This window comes from Lithobates pipiens, unplaced genomic scaffold (assembly GCF_037356315.1).
Source record: "Lithobates pipiens isolate NorthernLeopardFrog02 unplaced genomic scaffold, aLitPip1_a1.2 Scaffold_19, whole genome shotgun sequence".
NCBI lineage: Eukaryota > Metazoa > Chordata > Amphibia > Anura > Ranidae > Lithobates > Lithobates pipiens.
In genome coordinates, this window is record NW_027507764.1 from 161,761,178 (window position 1) to 161,782,016 (window position 20,839).

A 20,839-nucleotide genomic window follows, 5' to 3' on the forward strand; every position below is an offset into this window, starting at 1 on the left:
GTGTCCAGGGACCACTCCATCTCACAGCAGACAGATCCTCTGGAAGGAGCACCGTCCCCAGCCAAAACGAGAACAGACCCTGCCTACTGCTGGTCATCATGGATATCCTGCTGGCATGCAAGGTACCGTACCAAGCATCAACAACACACCTTCCCACAGACAGGGACATGGGGCACAGGAGGTGCTGCATTTGATGGGCACTGGTGAGGCTGCATTGAGCTCTTGCATCAAGTTTGCAGTCTCTGACCATCTCCTGTAGGGAGTCTGGAGAGGAGTCAAGAGTGGGAGCACCGCCAGGATGGGGGTCATGGGAGAAGTCAGAATTGTGTGGACTGTGGACAGGAGACTATAGGATAAAACCAGAGCCACCAAGCTGGAGCCGACTGACTGAGCCCTGCACAGTGCAGCTGAGAGGAGGTCAGTGAAAGCACCGCCAGGCCAGTTGGGGGGGGGGGGGTGAATACGATAATGTAAGGGGCACTGATATAAAGGGTTTCCTCCTTATATTAGTAACCCAGCCCCCTTACCTTCGAGTATTCTTTCTGCAGAAGGTGGTCCCCCCCCCCATGTTCTGAGTTCCTGGGGTCCCCCTTGATGATTGATCACTTACCACTATTAACTGGTAAAATGTATGGTTTTCCCTTTCATGAATAATGACGTTATGCTGTTGGGCTGGTATAATAATGCTGTGAGGCTGGTATGAAATTTTTTCCAGGGTTGGTTTTTGAAAGCATGGGCGTCCGCAAGGTTACTCAGGTGGCTGCGTACCATGCCCATATAGCCTAGAGAATGTACATCTTTTTACACTGCAATACATCTGTTGTTGCCATATTTTTATCTTTATGAAAACAGCCTATACAGTGACAGTATGAGATCAAAATATGGCCACAACAGATGTATTGCAATGTAAAAAGATGTACATTCTCTAGGCTATATGGGCATGGTAAGCAGCCACCAGAGTAACTTCCAATACAAAGTGAAGATGAATTATCTGTTATATAACACATATGCATTACCAGTGGAAAGATTTTCACGAGATTGCCTAAAAGGGGCGGAGCATGAGCGGCCTTAAAATTATGCCCCCCCCTTGGAAAAAGTTCTGCGGACGCCCATGACCACAGGCATTCTTATATTACGCACAGTAAGTTTGCACCTATAGGTCGCAGAGGCCCTCTTCCCCCCACCCCCCGTCTATAGCCATCGGCGGCACTTCATCATAAGTAATAATTTAGACATCTACAACAGTGGTCATCAACCCTGTCCTCAGGGCCCACTAACAGGCCAGTCTAAATCTCCCCAAGGTAATACATAAAACCTGGCCTGTTAGTGGGCCCCGAGGACAGGGTTGATGACCACTGATCTAAAAGCGAAGACAGGTTGGGATTTTAATACTCGCCACAAAATCCTTCTCTGCATTTATTGAACGACACAGCAGCGATCTTTAGATCTCCCAACAGTCAAGTTTTAAAGATCTTCGCTGTGTTCTTCAATAAGCTGAAGAGAAACAAACATTCTGTAGACAAGAGCACAAGGAACATGGGTTGGGTTTGCCTACGGCCATTGAAATCTGGCCCTGCACACACTAGTCATAACGTTCATTGAGGTTATACTATGGCTACTGTGGCTTGCTAAGCTTTCTACGCCATGATTGCTCAGGCCAGTGCAATGTTCTAGCTCATTTTCTTTTACATTTGAGGCCAACATGGCTTTCTGCACCTGCAATGACCCAGCCGTTATACCTTGCAGACATCAATTCATTTACACTTTAGATTTGCAGAATGGTGACCCCTGTGATCCAGGCAGAAAAAAAAAATAAAACTCCATTCACGTGGAAGCTGCATGTCTACTAGGATAACATTACACACAGGCATGTCCTTGTAAATCTTGATGTTACTTTATATTGCACTTAATGAAAGGAACGCAGGAGACCTTCCAAGAATAAACCACTGGCAACTGCTAAGTTTATCTTAACAAATGAGACCATTCATAACTGGCATATGATTAGATGAGATCTGTTCCCTAAGTGTAATAATAAAAACAATATTGCCTCACGGGCTCTGCGCTAAACACTTTTGGACAGTACAGTACTGTATGGGAATAGTGACAATAGTGACGCACGGCGCAAAAATTCCCATTACTAAGGCTACAACAAAATTCATAGAAAACCAAAGCATGACTTTTCCACCAAGGAAAAAAATAGCTTGGCTCTTAATACTATTCATATAGGCAGGCATTTCTGTATGCATATGCAAGACTACTGCGAAAAAATCTAGGCAGCTTGTGTACCAATCTTAAAGAGAACCTGCCTGAGCAGCGAATATTAGGACGCCATTTAAAGCTGAACTTCAGGCAAACCACTAAATACACAGAAAAAGAAAATACATACAACAAAAAGGGAGCGGTTTATGTTCCATATGGTTTATATTTTACATTGCTTTTATAGGAAGGATTACCCCCCCCCCCCCCCATGACCAGGTGATCAAAGGGTTAAAGCAGAGTTACGGCAATTTATTTATTTTTTAAAGTCAGCAGCTACAAATACTGCAGCTGCTGACTTTTAAAATATTGACGTGTCCTGGGCGCCGGGGGATGGGTACGGGGAGGAATCCGAAAAGCCGAAGTTCCATTTTTGGGCGGAACTCCGCTTTAAATGTGTTTCTAGGGAGTGCTTGCCAACTGTGTGGGGATTGTTTGTACTGTGGGAAGGCAGAGATCAGTGTTCCTGTTTAGCAGAAACACAGGTTTACATTGGTAGACTGCCGTTCTGTCTCTCTGGAATGATGGGCGGGTCCGGCAGACATCACGTACAGCAGACCCACTGATCGGACCCAGCGGCAGCCAGTCACAGCGAGAGCAGTTCGCTGGTGGCACGCATGCGTGCCGGAGACCCGGAAGTGCAGGATCATGTACAGATATAGGATTATATTATATATATATATATATATATATATATATATATATATATATATATATATATATATATATATATATATATATATATATATATATACACACATACATACACACACACACACACACACACACACAGTGTACAGTCAGAAAGCGTGTCATGTCATTCTTACCTGCTATGTACAATGGTTTTGCACAAAGCAGCCCTGATCCTCCTTTAGGGTCCACTCCCAGCACTCCTGGCTTTTCCTTTTCAACGAGTGCCCCCATAGCGAGCCCCTTGTTATGGGGGCACTCAAGCAGGATCCATCTGAAGCAGGGATGTGTGTGTGTGTGTCCATAGACAAAAAAAGACAGCAGGGCTTGCCCCCAACCCCGCTCCCTCATCACAAGATCTAATTAACAGCTGCAGGAGCCAATGGCTGAACAGTACGCACAAAACCAGATTATCTTCCTTCTGTAAACTACTAATCCCCAACCCCAATTTGATAGAGATGACAATAAGCGGACATATTTGGAGTCCAGCTTGGGTATAAACCATGGTTTCCTCCACAGACACAGTGGGGGAGGCAGTGTCGCTACTCTGGGACAGCAAGAGTCTTATTTCCAGGATCGTCAGGTAAACTGAAAAAAGCCCGATAAAAGAAAAATCAATGCAGCCACCACATCTAAGAACTGGTAAACTGCAATAAATCACATTTTTGTTTTTGGATTTGCTTTAATTTTGCCTTAAAGCGATTTTAGGCGAGAGAAATCCTGTAATCTGCTCTGTCACAGGGTAATAAAAGTCAAGCTTTGTCATTCTATTACACGTGAGGCCATACGGTAGAATGAAATGTCATATCTCCCAGGGCCACAGTGCTACATACTAAATTAAACAGAATTATAAATAAACAAAAATAAAAAACACACAGTGAAGAACTGCATTTAATGTGCAGTATGAAATTATTGTGGAAAATACCTTATTTACAGCGCCGCTGGGGGCTCACATGACCTGCTGGGGCTCTCCTTCACAGCTCTACAGTGGGAGGGGCAGAGATTCCTCGTTATTGTCAGCCCAGGAGGAGAGCAGCGGGAGGTCATGTGAGCACCCAGTGGCACTGTAAATAAGGTATTTTACACAATCATTTTAACACACACTCTATATTATTATTATTCAGGATTTACATAGCGCCAACAGTTTGTGCAGTGCTTTACAACATGGGAATGTAACAGCACAACCATTATGGATCAGGATTTTTTTTTTTTTTATTTTTTTTAGGGCTACAAGAAAAGAAAAATAAACCAGATGTCTGTCTTCAACACTAAAACACAAAAGGTGTGAATTTAGCATATTTTGGCTACACACAAATATGAGCTGCTAAGTTTTGTTTTATGTTCCAGAACTGCGAGATTCATGAAAGGCCTGATCTCCTTATATTTTTATTGGAAGGTGATACATGTCTAATTTTATTAGTCTTAACAGTTGTCAAGGGGGCAGGAAAAAGGGACAAAGAAAAACTCACACTGTCAGCTAGGACTCCCTGTGAGAAAAGCTTTACACCATAAGCCATGCAGAGCGTGTGCCAAGGTTTGGGGTCATCATCTAATCCTCCACACGAACATATAACACCAACTATGATTGATAAGTATAGTATGTGATCAAACCAGTGCTAACAAGGTAAAAAAAAAAAAAAAAAAAAAAAAAAAAAAAAAACAGATGGTGAAAAGCATGGTTGTAACTGGCAGACTGAACTTAGCGCTTGTAACATTTTAGGAGAGGTGGAAATTCCAGAAAGCCAAAGTTCACAGGAATTGAAGGCCTTATTCAGACGGGTGATTAGGGGCATCCTTGCCTAGATGAGAAAATAGGAAGTTGGGCATCTTCAGCCACTTGAATGGCTGGACTGTGAGGACGTCACTCCCAAGCATGCGCATGGAAGTATCACCAGGACACATAGCGGGGGATAGAGGAATGTGTGGGGAGCCCTTTAACATTCATGAACACTGGGGTCTCTTCTGTATAAAAACCCTGCCTGTCAGCATTTTTGAAAATAGGAGCTAAATACCACTTTAATACATTTTATAATATATCAATTTTAGAATATTGAAAAGACTTTTTGAAATAACTTTAGCATGTTAAAGCTTATAAGAGAAGAGACGCTTGAGAGGATATTTGATGGTGATATACAAATATTTCAATGGTGATCCCAGCGTAAGTATGAAACTTTTCAGTCCTAGGAAGTGTAGGAAGACATGGGACCACATGATGGGACTGGAAGAGGAGTGGTTTAACCTTAAAGCGGTGTTCTGCCCCACCCCCGCGCAGAAAAAATTAAAAGTCAGCAGCTACAAATCCTGCAGCTGATGACTTAATATACACGTACCTGTCCAGGGAGCCCGCGGTGTCGGCACTGCAGCTGATCTTCGGACGGCTGTCGAGTGCACCCGCCACCACTCCTGGTAAGGGAACCCAGCAGTGAAGCCTTTCAGTGCGTGCAAATCGCTTACTAATTGGTCTGGCGGCAGAGGAAGGAGCTGAACTTCTGGGAGGGGGAGCCGGATAAGCGGAAGTTACACTTTTGAGTGGAACTCCGAGTTCCACCCAAAAATAGAACTTCCGTTATAAGGGAGGTGACCCCCTGACATGACATTGGCATGTCTTTTTTTTGGGGGGGGGGGGGGGGAGCAGCTACCACTTCCTCCCGGGGCACCAGAAGGGAGATCACCTCTCCCCCTCCCTCTCGGCAATCATCTAGGACACGTCACAGGTCCCAGATGATTGCCCGGCCAGTCACGGTGGTGTGAAACCACAGCTGGGCATCCACAGTTACAATGCCAGTGCCGCAAAGAGGAGGGGGAGACAAGCAGGGCTTCATTGCCCCGCATCGCTGGACCCTGGGACAGGTAAGTATCTGATTATTAAAACTCAGCAGCTGCAGCATTTGTAGCTGCTAACTTTTATTTATTTTATTTGTTTAAGCAGAACTCCGCTTTAAGCTGCGTTTTTTTCACTGTAAGGGCGGTAAGGATGTGGAACGCTCTTCCACAATCGGAGGTGTCAGCAGGAAGTATGGATAGTTTTTAAAAGACTTTTGAACCTGCATCTTAGAGAAAACAATATATGGGAAATGACACACACACACACACAGTTGTCTTTATTCAACCTTACCAGCTATGTAACTATAAGACTACACTTTTGCTACAGCTGTCCTTTAAGTAACTTACTAATTTACACGAGATAAAGCGTTTTAGGGCATAAAGACGGACAAAAAATAAAATAAAAGTTTAGACTTCCATACAGTACATAGGCACAACATCATAGCATGCTGTCCTACCAGAATTTATGACCACAGCACATTTCACACAAGCCTGTGAACTGGATACCGGTTCTCACGCTTCAGGATATTTGGTCCGGTAACCTAAAACCAGCTATACATCTGCAGCAAGTCTGGTCAGGTACACTAAATACTGCACAAAGCAAACAGTAATTATTATTATGTTTTTAAATATATAGTAACGTAAAAAAAAATTGGAACTGTTTGGAAATATTTGTCCAGCGCTGTTCAAGTATACCGTTATTCATTTTCTGCTGATCAAGAAAACGAAGACAAAAAAACTAAAAGTAAAAAACAAACAGTGCAAGGTCCATGGTAAGAGTATGGAATACCCGTCATGTGTGTCTTCCCTAGGGACAGTCCCTGAACAGGTGACAACATGATGAAAACAATTCCCAGAAATACAAGGACTGGGAGATGTCTTTAGGTCCTATGGAAATTAACCCCTAATGTTCATGAATTAAAAAAAAAAAAAATGTATAATATATATATATATATATATATATATAATATATATATATATATATATATATATATATATTATATATATATATATATATATATATATATATATATATATATATATATATATATATATATATATATTTATTTATATATATATATTTTTTTATAATCATGAACATTAGGGGTTAATTTATATATTATCTATTTAGCCTACTCCCCTCAAAAAACTTGAAAAAAAAAAAAAAAAAAAAAGGAAGAAGTGTATAGCTTTAAGTTAGGAGAGGGTTAAAATCCCTATATATTCTTGCGCCCATTGAGGAGATTACCATGTACTCCTTGCCACACAGGCAACAAATAAAAGGGAATTATTCCCTGCAGACAGTGGTCACCGAAACAGGGGTCTCCCACCTTGCAACTTGTTCTGGTGACAACTTTTAAGGCCCCTTTCAACACTGGGGCGGGAGCGGCGTCGGCGGTAAAGCGGTGCTACCTCTCCTGAGCGATTTAACAGATAGTAGCCCACGTTTAAAACGTCCGCTTTGCTGCGTTTACGTGAAGTGTTTACGTTTAGAAGCATTGAAAAAAATTATATTTTTTTTCAAATAGCCAAAAATGAAAAAAACACCTGTAAAACGAAAAGTGGCTAAATGAGAGTAACCAAGTTTAGAAGCGTTTAGCGCTTGAAAATGCCTCTAAACTCATTTTTTGATTTCCACAAAAAAAAAACGCTAATCGCAACTGCCCCAAAACGACATTTAGGCTGGGTTCACACTGAAGCGGTGACGAGAATCGGATGTGAGTCGCACCTCACTGCAGTGCAAATCACATCCGATCTCTGTGCGATGCGAGTTCAGCCATACAGATAGTATGGCTGAATTTGCAATGCACCCGCACAGGACCCTTTTTTTGGTCCGCAGCAGAATCGGATCGCATGGTGTTCACACCATGCGATCCGATTCCTGTCCGAGTGTGCAGATCGCACTGCGATATGCAAACTGATCTGGGGGTGTCATTAACGTTTCACTGACACTCCCAGCTGTTCGCATAGGGCAGTGTGAACTGCCGCCGGGAGGTATGCGATGTGGGGAAACCCACCGCAGATTTGCGGCGTTCCCGCATCGCTGCACTGTGAACCTAGCCTTAAACAAGCTGTGTACTGATATGATAACATTGGAGGAGTCAGGAGCAGCTGAAAAAAGCAGCCCAACTGCCTCTTAATGTCCGCTTACCCGCAGCAACGTACATGAGGCCTTAAAGATTTGGATTTCTGTCTTGGTAACAATTGTCAACAGGACAAAAACGAGAAGGTAAGTCTACCTAGCAGAGAACTGGGCAGCTACCAAAGCTTATCTTGTCCTATCCGAATCCTTCTCTAGGCTACTAAACAATAGAAATAATTATATTATATTATATATATATATATATATATATATATATATATATATATATATATATATATATAATATAATTATTTCTATTGTTTAGTAGCCTAGAGAAGGAGCCTAGAGAAGTGTGTGTATATATATATATATATATATATATATATATATATATATATATATATATATATATATATATATATATATACATATATACACACATACACACACACACACATATATATTTTAAAACAGGACATTACCACCTCAATGCTTTACGGTAGAAACCGTATTTATTATTTGGATGGTGAGCTGTATTGGATTTCTGCAAGATATATTGTTTGGAGTTAAGGCCAAAATAACAACATTTGTCTCATCTGACCAGAACACATTTTTCCATTTTTTTTACATTTTTCCATGTGGTCTTAGCATCTTCTAGCATCTTGCGTTTAAGTTGGTCAGGTGAGACTAAAATTGAATTATTTGGTCTCAACACCAAACAATATGTCTGGAGGAAATTCAATACATCTCACCATCTAAATAGCACCATTCCTACAGTAAAGCATGGTGGTAGTATTATCCTGTTATGGGGGATGTTTTTCTGCAGAAGGGACTGGAGCACGTGTCAGGATAGAAGGAAAAAATTAATGGGGCAAAATACCATCAAATTGAGGAAAATATGCTGCCCTCTGCCAGAAAGTTGTCAATGGAAGAAGGTTTGCCTTTCAACATGAAAATGACCCAAAGCACACAGAAAAAAAAATAAAAATAAAAAAAAATTAAATAAATAAAAGTTGAAGGGGTTAAAAGGTAAAATGTCCTTGCATGGCCTAGTCAGAGCCCAGACAAACCCCATCTGTGGAATGACTTGCAGACCACAAATGGTCACCATCAAATTTAACTGAACTTGAGCAGTTCTACAAAGAAGAATGGGTAAATATTGCAAAGTCTAGATGTGCAAAGTTAGTAGAGACAGATCCCAACAGAATAAAGGCTGTAATTAAAGCAAAATGTGGTCCAACAAAATACTGTCATAAGTGGGTGATCCATTTTTCAACTCAATGATTCGGTTTAGGAATTTTTTTTTTTCTTTGACATGTTGGTGTTCAACCTTTCACTTGGGGTTTTTATAAGTTGCACAAGTAAATGCAGCTGGATAAAAATAAAAAATAAATAAATAAATAAATAAATAAATAAATAAAAAAACCTGTCTTTGTTTCAGACTGCAAAGCAACAAAATGTCATTTTAAAGGGGGTAATTCTTTTACATCCCAATCTAATGAAAACCTAGATACTAGTATAAAAAAAAAAAAAAAAAAAAAAGAAGAAGAAGAGTATAGCTTTTAAAAAAGCACCCAAACTCTGGAAGCCACAGTTAATTTAAAGGATAAAATAACAAGGGAATAATGAAGGAGGGCACAAATACTGGAAGAAAAAAAAAAAAAAAAAAAAAAAAAAAAAAGTTAATGTGGCCATGGACTGATCAAAATTTGGCTGGTTAAAAAGTATAGCCAAAGCCAAATTTAGGTTGTACTGCTATGGATCACAGAATTGCAGAACGAACTGCACTCCCGATACCCATGAACCGGTCCAAGCTCTGAAAAGCCTGAGCCAGTCATTCCTGCTCCATCTACAACCCGGCGATCCAGTGAGCACTGGAGGGGCAGAGCAGGAAACCAGTGATTGACAAGTCACCGTCTCTCGGCGGACTGAGAACTGGGTGATCAACGATCTTTAATCACTCTCAATCTTAGAGGTGGAGGGGGACAGATGCAGCTGGGATCAGTGCTGCAGCCATCTAGGCGAGTATGACTTTTTTTTTTTTTAAGGGCCACACATCTCTTTAAACAGGGAACAGTCGAATCTGGATCCATCTATGGCTGTTCCCGTTTTAAAGAGGTTGATCAGCTTCTCTCAAACCTGCTTGTTGAAAAATTTCCTTCGATCAGTATATTCTAAAGCCCCCATTACACGCCATCAGATTTTCTGCAGATTTTTGTCTTCAGATTTACCAAAACCATGTAGACCCCTTTCACACCACACCGCCCATAGCATGGGCGGTAAAATGCCTCTATTTTTAGTGGCATTTACCACCGGATTTGCGGTGCATTTGGGTCGCTAGCGGGGCGCTTTTACCCCCGCTAGCAGCCGAGAAAGGGTTAAAACCGCCGGCAATACGCCGCAACAGCTGCATTTATGCTGGCGGTATTACAGCGTTGCCCCATTGATTTCAATGGGGAGCAGCGGTAAACACACCGCTCCAAATTAGCTGCTGGCAGGACATTTCTCTGACGTCCTGCCAGCGCACCGCTGTAGTGTGAAAGCCCTCGGGGCTTTCACACTACAAACAATGGTGCAGCTTTTTTTAGGGCGGATTGCAGGCGCTATTTCTAACGCTATAGCACCTGCAAAACGCCCTGGTGTGAAAGGAGTCGTAGTGAGTTCAAGGGCCTGCGTGATTTTGGTAAATCTGAAGGGGGGAAAAAATAAAAAAATCATCAGAAAATCTGATAGCGTGTATGGGGGCTTTAGAATACACTGATCAAAGAGAAAATTTTCAACAAGCAGGTTTCGAGAGAAGCTGATCAACCTCTGAGTGTGTATGGGGCTTAAGAGTGGAGGAGTCCCCACTGTCAATATATAACACAGAAGGGAGGATTCCGTCATCTACATGGCTGACAAAAAAAAAAAAAAAAAACACACACATACAGAATCCATGTATGGATGGCCTTAGCCAGAGAACTTCCAAACCCTGATTTGACCCCACTAACAATTAGAAAAGCGAATGAATGTTCTTAAAACTAAAAGCTTTGAACAAAAAGTCTACCACTGTACAGGTGGCTTTACACGGGGGGGGGGGGGGGTAAATAAAAATTATATAATATATTAAAAAATAAAAGTAATAATAATAATAATAATAATAATAATAATAATAATAATTTGTGTCAGTGGCGACTTCTCAGAAAGGCAGCAATTGCTTGAGGAACCCCTAGCAACCTCTGGAGGAACCTTCAGCTGGCCACAGATGATACCATTACCATTTTCTTTTCTGCAACCAAGAGTTGGGGGGGGGGGGGGCATAATTGCATGCAAAAGTCTGACATGCTGGATCCATCAACCGACTTGGGTACAATCAGCCTGCCCGTACATGGTTCAAATCACGTTTGAATCATCTATGGTCAGCTTTAGAGTTCCATAAAAGCCTGGATAGGAAAAGGCTGCACTAAAGAACTAAATAAGACTCTCAGTACAGAACATGGGGGGGGGGGGGGGGGGGGGGGGTGGATGATCACATGCACCTAGACTTCCTGCTAACCAGCACTCATTACAACTGTCTGCACTGAGCCATCAGAACACACCCCACTGTCTCAGACGCGTCCTTCCCCAACCATGTAATCATAACACACAAGTAGATGAGCAACATGGGCAGAACTGGGTCACAATAAACAGGAAACTATAGGGCGAACAGCTGGTAAGAGTTTACTGGAATCCATATAGAAAACGGATGACCAATTCATGGTTATTAAGCAAACGCTAATAAATGTCAAAATAGCTTTACGTTTTTTAACCTGCAGTTGATTAAAGTAGTATTAAAGCCTCCTTTCCTTTAAATGCAAACAGATTTGCTTAAGCTGGGTATACATACATGCAGATGTTTTTTTGTTCAGCCTGCAGGTTGACCAAAAATTATCCAACAAAATTCCCCATCCAAGGTATACAGTACTAATCTGCTGCTGTGGCTATTGTACTTTGACAGTACCTGGCAGAATACCCAAACAGTGGCTGCATATTGTCGGTTGCAGCAGCTGTTAACCTGACAAATTTTCCATCTGCTCACAAAGATGTCCGGCAGGAGGTGGCCGTGTAGTAAAAGATTGTTTTTTATAGCCTCCCTCTTCCTGTGCACAATTCTCTGACCTTGCAGTTGGAGATTGCACACTAATAGGGATGAGCTCAGGCGTGTTCGCATGGAACACGTGAAGAGCCCGCCAGGAAGTCAGCGCAGCGCTGCGCTAATCACAGGCAGTGAGACATTGCCCCGATGTGCGGCTGCAGAGATCGGGCAATGTCTCACTGCCTGTGATTAGCGCAGCGCCGACTTCCTGGCGGGCTATGCACGCGTTTCATGCGAACACGCCTGAGCTCATCCCTACACACTAATTACAACAGTTTTCGTTCACTACGTTCACGAGATCTAAAGGTCTCATTGTGCCTTGTGACAGCGTACATGGATATTCATACAGTTCTGCTGAGAGCCGCTGGCAATCACATCACTTGTAAAAAAGGGTCAGAGGTAGGTCTTGAGTTTATTTGTAATCTTGGGCTGCATGTGCGTTTTGGCACAGCCAACATCAGCATATCCCCGGTATGCCAATTATGAGAGTGACTGCAAAAAAAGTGGCTTAAAGTAAGACTTAAGGCAAAGTTTTTCTTCGTTTTGGATAAGGGAGGATTATAACATCAGGTTTTTTTTTTTGTTTTTTTTTTTCCCCCCATCTATGTCCCATTGCAGAGATTTGCCTTCACTTCCTGGCCTATAGCCAAAAACAGGAAGTGAGAGGAAATACCTTGAAATAAAAAGGGAATATCTTGAGGACACCTAGGTCCTTGGAACTAGTATCATCAATAGGAGATTTCCCCTCTTACTTTTTTGGGGACAACCCAAAATTTGGGGTTTTCTTTTACTTTCACTGATAATGGCAAACAGGACAGGGAGGGTAAATCTCCTTAAAACGGGGGCACAGACAGCAATAAAAAAAAATAAAAAATAAAAAAAAAATTATAAAAAACAACAATCACACCTGACAAGTGTTCTAATCCCTCTCCACTCTAAGGAAGGGAGAAAGAGGGAAGGGAAGGGGAGAAAGAAAGAGGGAAGGGAAGGGGAGAAAGAAAGAGGGAAGGGAAAGAGGGAAGAAAGAGGGAAGAAAGAGGAGAAAGAAAGAGGGAAGAAAGAGGGAAGAAAGAGGGAAGAAAGAGGGAAGAAAGAGGGAAGAAAGAGGGAAGAAAGAGGGAAGAAAGAGGGAAGAAAGAGGGAAGAAAGAGGGAAGAAAGAAAGAGAAGAGAAGAGAAGAGAAGAAGAGGAAGAGGAAGAGGAAAAAAAGGAAAGAAGGAAAAAAGGAAAGAAGGAAAAAAGGAAAGAAGGAAAGAAGGAAGAAGGAAGAAAGAAGAAGAAGGAAGAAAGAAGAAGAAGGAAGAAAGAAGTTTGGTAATAATTATTTTTTTTGCATGCTAGTCTCATATAGATAAAAGGAAGGCGGTTACTAAATTTACAAAAATGCTCATATGACCAAATTCAACATTCAACATTTGAGCATGTGCGATTTTGCACGTCTGGTCTTTTTCAGACAAATATTGTATGGATTCAAATGAAAATTGTAAATGGTATCGTATGAGAAATTTTCATGTTTGTCCCCTTTGGATAATTTCGGATGAACGGTCACGATCAAGCCTCGAAAGCTCTGTACAGTACAAAAGATCAGATTATTGTACTAACAATTCAAAAGCGCTATTGTCAGATATTCGGATCTTGTGCACTAAGCTTAACATGCTTGAGTACTCTGCAGGCAAATGAACGCTAATCTTTGGTTGCAATTGGTTTCTACATAGTACTGAAATTTTACACCGCTTAGTAAATAAAACCCACCATGGGATAAAAGGGAATATAGGATCAGCTAGGATTATCCTAAAGAGATGGTTCATTATTGGTGCTTAAACGGAGAACTCGGGGTAAAATCCATCAGTAAGCCAACATCATATCAGGTGTATTTTGTTTTTGTTTTTTACTGCCCATTCACACCATTGCAGTGTGTTATGCTTTATTCATGCATTGACAGGCATCACATTAAGGCAACCTATTTACTTTGAATGTGCTGTCAACAAACCAGAGTACAAAAAAGGGCACCTGTGGAATTTCTAGTAACACAGTCCATAGTAATCCCATGTGTGCATTTGTGGTGCACCAAGTGACCAAAAACAGTGTAGGCTACAATTGTTTCTTGCATGAACAGCACAATTAAACACTCAACATAAAAGCAGAATTGGACTAAATTTGAGCTTTGGGTGGCCGTTTTAGCTACAGTTGTGCTCATAAGTTTACCCTGGCAGAATTTATGATTTCTTGGCCATTTTTCAGAGAACATGAATGATAAGACAAAAAACTTTTCACTCATGGTTAGTGTTTGGCTGAAGTCATTTATTATCAATCAACTGTGTTTACTCCATCATAATGGCAACAGAAACTACCCAAATGACCCTGATCAAAAAAGTTTACATACCCCGTGTATTGCCCCCCTTTAACATCAATTGTAGCTTGAAGTCTTTTGTGGTATTTGTGGATGAAGCTCTTTATCTTCTCAGATGGTAAAGCTGCCCATTCCTCTTGGCAAGAAGCCTCCAGTTCCTGTAAATTCTTGGGCTATTTTGCATGAACTGCATGTTTGAGATCTCCCCAGAGTGTCTCAATGATATTGATGTCAGGAGACTGAGATGGCCACTCCAGAACCTTCACTTTATTCTGCTGTAGCCAATGACAGGTCGACCTGGCCTTGTGTTTTGGATCATTGTCATGTTGGAATGTCAAAGTACATCCCATGCGCAGCTTCCTGGCCGATGAATGCAAATGTTCCTCTAGTATTTTTTGATAACATACTGCATTCATCTTGTCATCAATTTGGACCAAATTTCCTGTGACTTTGTAGCTCACACATCCCCAAAACATCAGCGATCCACCTCTGTAGCCTTCATCATAGGTCTTGTTGACTCCTCTCCATACGTAGAGTTTATGGTTGTAGCCAAAAAAAGCTCAATTTTGGTCTCATCACTCCAAATGACTTTGTGCCAGAGGGTTGGGGCTTGTCCCTGTGCTGTTTGGTGTATTGCAAGCGGGATACTTTGTAGCATTTGCGTAGTAATGGCTATCTTCTGGCGACTCGACCATGCAATCCATCTTTCTTCAATTGCCTCCTTATTGTGCATCTTGAAACACCCACACCACGTTTTCAGAGAGTCCTGTATTTCACCTGAAGATATTTGTGTGTTTTTCTTTGTATCCCAAACTATTTTCCTGGCAGTTGTGGCTGAAATTTTAGTTGGTCTACCTGACCGTGGTTTGGTTAAAATAGAACCCCTCATTTTCCACTTCTCGATTAGAGTTTGAACACTGCTGATTGGCATTCTCAATTCCTTGGTTATCTTTTATATCCCTTTCCTGTTTTGTACAGTTCAACTATCTTTTCCGGCAGATCCTTTGACAATTCTTTTGCTTTCCCCATGACTCGGAATACAGAAACTTCAGCACAGCACTGGATGAAAGATGCAAGGGTCTATCAGGTAGTTTCTGTTGCCATTAGGATTTAAAAAGAGTAAACACAGTTGATTGATAATAAATGGCTTCAGCCAAACACTAACCATGAGTGAAAGAAAGGTTTGTGTTTATTCATGCGTTTCAGTCATATGCTCTGAAAAATGGCAAGAAATCATAAATTCTGCCAGGGTATGTAAACTTATGAGCACAGCTGTATACAAACGCCAATGCAAAAGTCAAAGGAGCCAGGTGGTAAAATTGTCAGCTCAACAGTGACTGCATGCAAACAGGGGAGATTCTTCCAGCCGCACCATTTAGCGTGGATGGAGGAATCAAGTGATTTATTTTGTTCCGCTCATCAGTGTTAAACCAGAGAAGCCTAAACAGGAATGCTTAGCCCTTAACTGCTTAAGGACCGCCTCTTGCACATATACGTCGGCAGAATGGCACGGCTGGGCACAATCACGTACCTGTACGTAGCTCTTTAAGTGCCCAGCCGTGGGTCGGGAGTGCGCCGCCGTGGCCACGGGACCAGCGGATCCGATCGCCCCTGGTGTCCCGCGATCGGGTCACAGAGCTGAAGAACAAGGAGAGGTCTGTGTAAACAAACCTCTCCCCGTGCTTCCTACTGTGGCTGTCACCGATCGTCTTTCCCTATAACAGGGAACAGACTATCAGTGACGTCACATGCCAGGCCACGCCCCCCCTACAATAAAAAAAAAAAAAAAAACAAACAAACACACACACACACACACACACACACACACACCCCTCCTCTCCCCCTAGTGGTTAACTCCTTCACTGCCAGTGTAATTTACACAGGGAACACAGTGCATAAAAAATAAATAAATAAATAAATAAATAAATAAATAAATGCTGATCGTCGCCATAACCAGTAAAAAAAAAAAATTATATATATATATATATATATATATATATATATATATATATATATAAATAAATAAATAAAATGGCTATAAAACTATCCCCTATTTTGTAAACACTAACTTTTGCGCAAACCAAATCAATAATCGCTAACTGTGATTTTTTTAACCAAATATATGTAGAATACGTATCGGCCTAAACGGAGGGAAAAAAAACAAACTTTTTTTATACATTTTTTGGGGATATTTATTATAGCAAAAAGTAAAAATATTGAATTTTTTTCAAAATTGTTGCTCTATTTTTGTTTATAGCGCAAAAAATAAAAACCGCAGAGGTGATCAAATACCACCAAAAGAAAGCTCTATTTGTGGGAAGAAAAAGACATCAATTTTGTTTGGGAGCCACGTCGCACGACCGCGCAATTGTCAGTTAAAGCGACGCAGTGCCGAATCTCAAAAAGAGGCTTGGTCCTTTGGCTGCAAATTGGTCCAGGGCTTAAGTGGTTAAGGCAGAACGAATGTCTCTTTTTAAAAACCGCTAGCAAGCAGGGGGAGCTTTATTGCGGGAAAAAACAAAAAACAAAAACATGCAAGGTCTTTTCTGCAGTAAAATAAACCTGTCTGTGCAAGCGCAGATACTGCGTACCAGAAGAACTTTCGCATGTGCAAGAGTGACATCATCCCACACTGGGCAAAGAAAATGGCTGCAGCTCAGCATGCTCAAAATGTCAGACCATTGAAGAAAAGAGAAGTACTTTAGTTCAGTGTTAAAGGGAAGTAGTAGGGCTAGCTTAAAGCTGTAGTAAACCGCACCAAAAAAATAAAAAACAAACATTTGGGCCCTGAGCAGTTAGGGCCGGTTCACACAGCGGGCGATGCGAGGCGACACGACTCGCCTCGCCTCGCTCCCGCAAGTCGCCCCCGTTCTGTACAATGGAACCGTTCTGAGAGGAGCGACTCGAGTCGCTCCGACTCAGAAAAAAGGTTCCTGTACTACTTCTGGGCGACTTCGGGGGCGACTTGCATTGACTTCTATACAGAAGTCCTCTGCAAGTCGCCGCTGAGGTCGCGGCGAGGCAAGTCGGAGACGCCTCGCCGCGCCTGCAGTGTGAACCGGCCCTTAAAGTGATTGTTATTTTTATAGGGGAAAAAAAAAAAAATAGACTTTACCAACAAGTTATACTTGCCTGCTCTGTGCAGTGGATTTGCACAGAGCAGCCCTGATCCTCATCTTCTCGGGTCCCTCTTCTGTGCTCCTGGCCCCTCCCTCCTGTTCAGTGCCCCCACAGCAAGCAGCTTGCTACGGGGGCACCTAAGCAGAGTCACAGCTCAGACATGGAGCCCCAACCCGGCCCGCCACCTCTCTCCCGTTTGGCTAGCTGACTTTGATTGACAGCAGCGGCTGTGTCTCAGCCAATCAGAAGGGAAAATCTTGGACGGCTGAGACACTCGTGGACATTACTGGACAGAGAGGAAACTCAGGTAAGTATTAGGGGGGCTGCTACACACAGAAGGCTTTTTATCTTAATGCATCAAGATAAAAAAAAAACAAAAAAAAACCTTCTGCCTTTACAACCTCTTTAAGTAATAATGTGCTAGTAGGCATTGCATACTAGCGCATTATGAGAGACTTACCTGAAAACAAAGCCCTCCAGCAGCATGTTGTCACCACTGTAGGCACTTCCATCTTCACCCGTTCCTCCTTCCGGTTTTGCGGGCTTCAGCCATATGAATTGCTGAGTTGTGAGGATGTTCACTGCCATGCATGAGTTACAGCTGTGGCACAGTTCTGAATGGACTGCGCGGCACAGTTCTGAATGGACTGCACAGCCCATTCAGAGCCTAGTGTGCACCAGCAGCTGCTAAAGTAAATATTTCCTAAACAGTGCATGTTTAGGAGATATTTATTGTAACTATAGGCAAGCCCCATTCTTACCTGTATGTAAAAATCATGTGAATTTACCACCACTTTAAAAAGGTAGTACTAGAAAGGTCTTCCCCCCCCCCTCCACCACCCCCAATACATTTGTCTGCATCAATTCAACACCGCACATGATTGTCGCACAAAATGTCCAGAGAAAAAAAAAAAAAACACACACCACTTTTAATGTAGTTACAGGTTCTTCTGTGTTGCTTTCCTAAACCTCTGGTCACCTAACTGCATTTACAATAACCTGATCTCCCTTTTTCTGGGCTACATGTCCCATAATTCAAAGCATCACCGCACAAATGCGTGGCTCTTGCAAGCAAAAGACGACTAAGAAGAGTGTCTTAGCAATTCTATTTGATTGGGGCTGCCTGTGATTGTTGGTGCAGGAAGCATGTTTAGGTGACCAGTACCGTATTTCTTTTCCCAGCAATGGACATGAAAGGATGGCTCCAGCAGGGCTCCATAGGGCCATAGCAAAAGGTCAAAGGGCTCACTCACACACGTCCCTCTGAAAAGCAAAACTGACTTGGAGAAAATGTTGGCTCTTCACTCTAAAAAGCCTGTACCACCGTGCCGCAATCACATACATTACACGCAATTGCAGCAAGGCCTCATTGACTTGAGCGAGTTATGTTCCGTGGCATTACTGTCCGCTAAACAAGACATTGAAATTTTTGTGGCCATGACTGAAACAAAAACGATCTTCAGGATCATGCATGTTATTAGACGGATTTGAATTTTTCCCAAGGCATCGCTGCTGTAGCATGTGTACAATCCCGGTTTGTCAGATATTACAGCTTGGGGGGGGGGGGGGGGGGGTGGTAAAACCAGGACTTAATTGCATACATTTTATTGCTACCCATGTGAACGAACCTGAAGGCCAGCCATAGAGTTGTCGAAAACCAAATGGCCCATAGATCAAAAAAAAAAAAAATTATAGATACCATCGTGCCATCATTAGTTTTGTTTTTCTAAAAAAATAAATAGAAATAAAAAATATATATATCCAGATCAGGCATAAAAATTGCGTGTCGCAGCTGACACATGAAAAATAAAGCACACAACCTTACGATTGACAAAAGTTTTTGTTCGGTTTTTGACTCGTCCATGGCCTGCTTTAACTTAAATAATAAAACAAAGTTAGATCAAGCAGCAAGATACAAAGTCACAGTCACTTGTTCTCCAAAACAGGCAGGGAATATTTTAGAACGGGCCTGTGTGAACACCAACGAGTTCCATTTATTTATCTTTCTGACGCACGTACCAGACTTCCCCCAGACACAAGCACAGCACTACCGCCAGACAACCACCTGCAAAATCGAAAATTCATGTGCCCGTAAAAAAAAAAAAAAAAAAAAAAAAAGTAGGAAAAAGCCTGGCACCAATCAAAAAAACATGCCAACATGGCAAATTAAACATTTGCATAAAGAAAACATCAAAATGGGGAAGTCGCCAGCATCTTGCACTGTAAAAACAGACGTTTAGCTGTAAACTGATTACCTTGAAGCACAGAATCAGCTTAGCTTAAACCTAAAGCGGATCAGGGGTATTTTGTTGCACTTTTTATTTGCCTGTGTCAGTTTGAAAAGAACGCCGAAGAACATCCAGACAGACAGACACAATACCGGCAAAACTGACTCCATTCAGAAAACAGACCATTTCATTACACTGCAACGATGGTGATTTGCTGGAACTGTTCTTTTCAGCAAAGGCAGCCAATCAGAGCCACTGAAAATAAATGACAGTTGTGGGAAATAACACTTCTAGCTGTGGGAGTTAAGCCTCAAGACAGAGCTGGATAGCAGAAAACTTGTTTAACTAGTCTTACAGCACATAATACGTCGCAAATGCTCTTCGTCTGTCAAAGCAACCCCCCCCCCCCCCCATACAAAACACACACACAATTTCGCCAAGTAAAAAAAAAAAAAAAAAAATAAGGAAAAAATAAAAAAGGAAGCCATATTTTTAAAAGAAAAGCACTACTTCTGATAACACTCTACAAAGTAACATAGTAATGACTGCATTAAGAAGCAGAGGGTTCCATCTTTGGACAAGCATGCCTTCCAATTACAATTTCTTAGCTTTTAGAAAAAGAAAAAAAGAAAAAAAAGTGCCCAAGCCTTACGGAGATCATATCCTTACGAGGGCGGCTTCGATCCATGCTGGTTTCCTAAGTGTGGAGCATGTCCTTGGCGTGAAGTTGTGTAATGCAATCCAGCCCGGGTAGGACTGTGAAGCAGAGTACGTGACTGCTTTATGATGGTGCCGTTACACTGGAGTCTTCATCCAATGAAAGCAGAGGGCAGGCACACATTCTGCATCACACACTACTGAAGATTCGAGGGCTACGGCCAGCTTTCAGCTATTGAGAATTCCAAAATAGGAGCCGGGAATGACAAGATATCTGCTAAAATGACAAATGACACTCCTAGAACTGAAAATGGAATGTTACAAAAAAATAAAATCAGCCTTTCCTATAATTTAAAAGGGAATCTATAGTCTGAGTCATTTGTGCAAGTGTGTAAATGTGACCCATTTTTAAAAAGTAACTATATATGATAAGACCGATTTAGGGCTTAAAAGGGGTTGTATAGGTTTTTTTTTTTTTTTAAACATTATGTCATACTTACCTCCACTGTGCAGTTCGT

General features: G+C 41.8%; 1 protein-coding gene across 1 annotated transcript in view; it reads right to left on the reverse strand.

Annotated features, from left to right (window-relative positions):
* SLC4A7 (solute carrier family 4 member 7) overlaps positions 1-20,476 on the reverse strand; it is a 141,688-nt gene extending 121,212 nt beyond the window's left edge. Inside the window, 1 exon segment of the mRNA XM_077491450.1 lies at positions 20,317-20,476. Within this exon segment, the coding sequence (XP_077347576.1) occupies positions 20,317-20,352 (36 nt within the window). The 5' untranslated portion in view covers positions 20,353-20,476.
* Between the last annotated feature and the right edge of the window lie 363 nt (positions 20,477-20,839).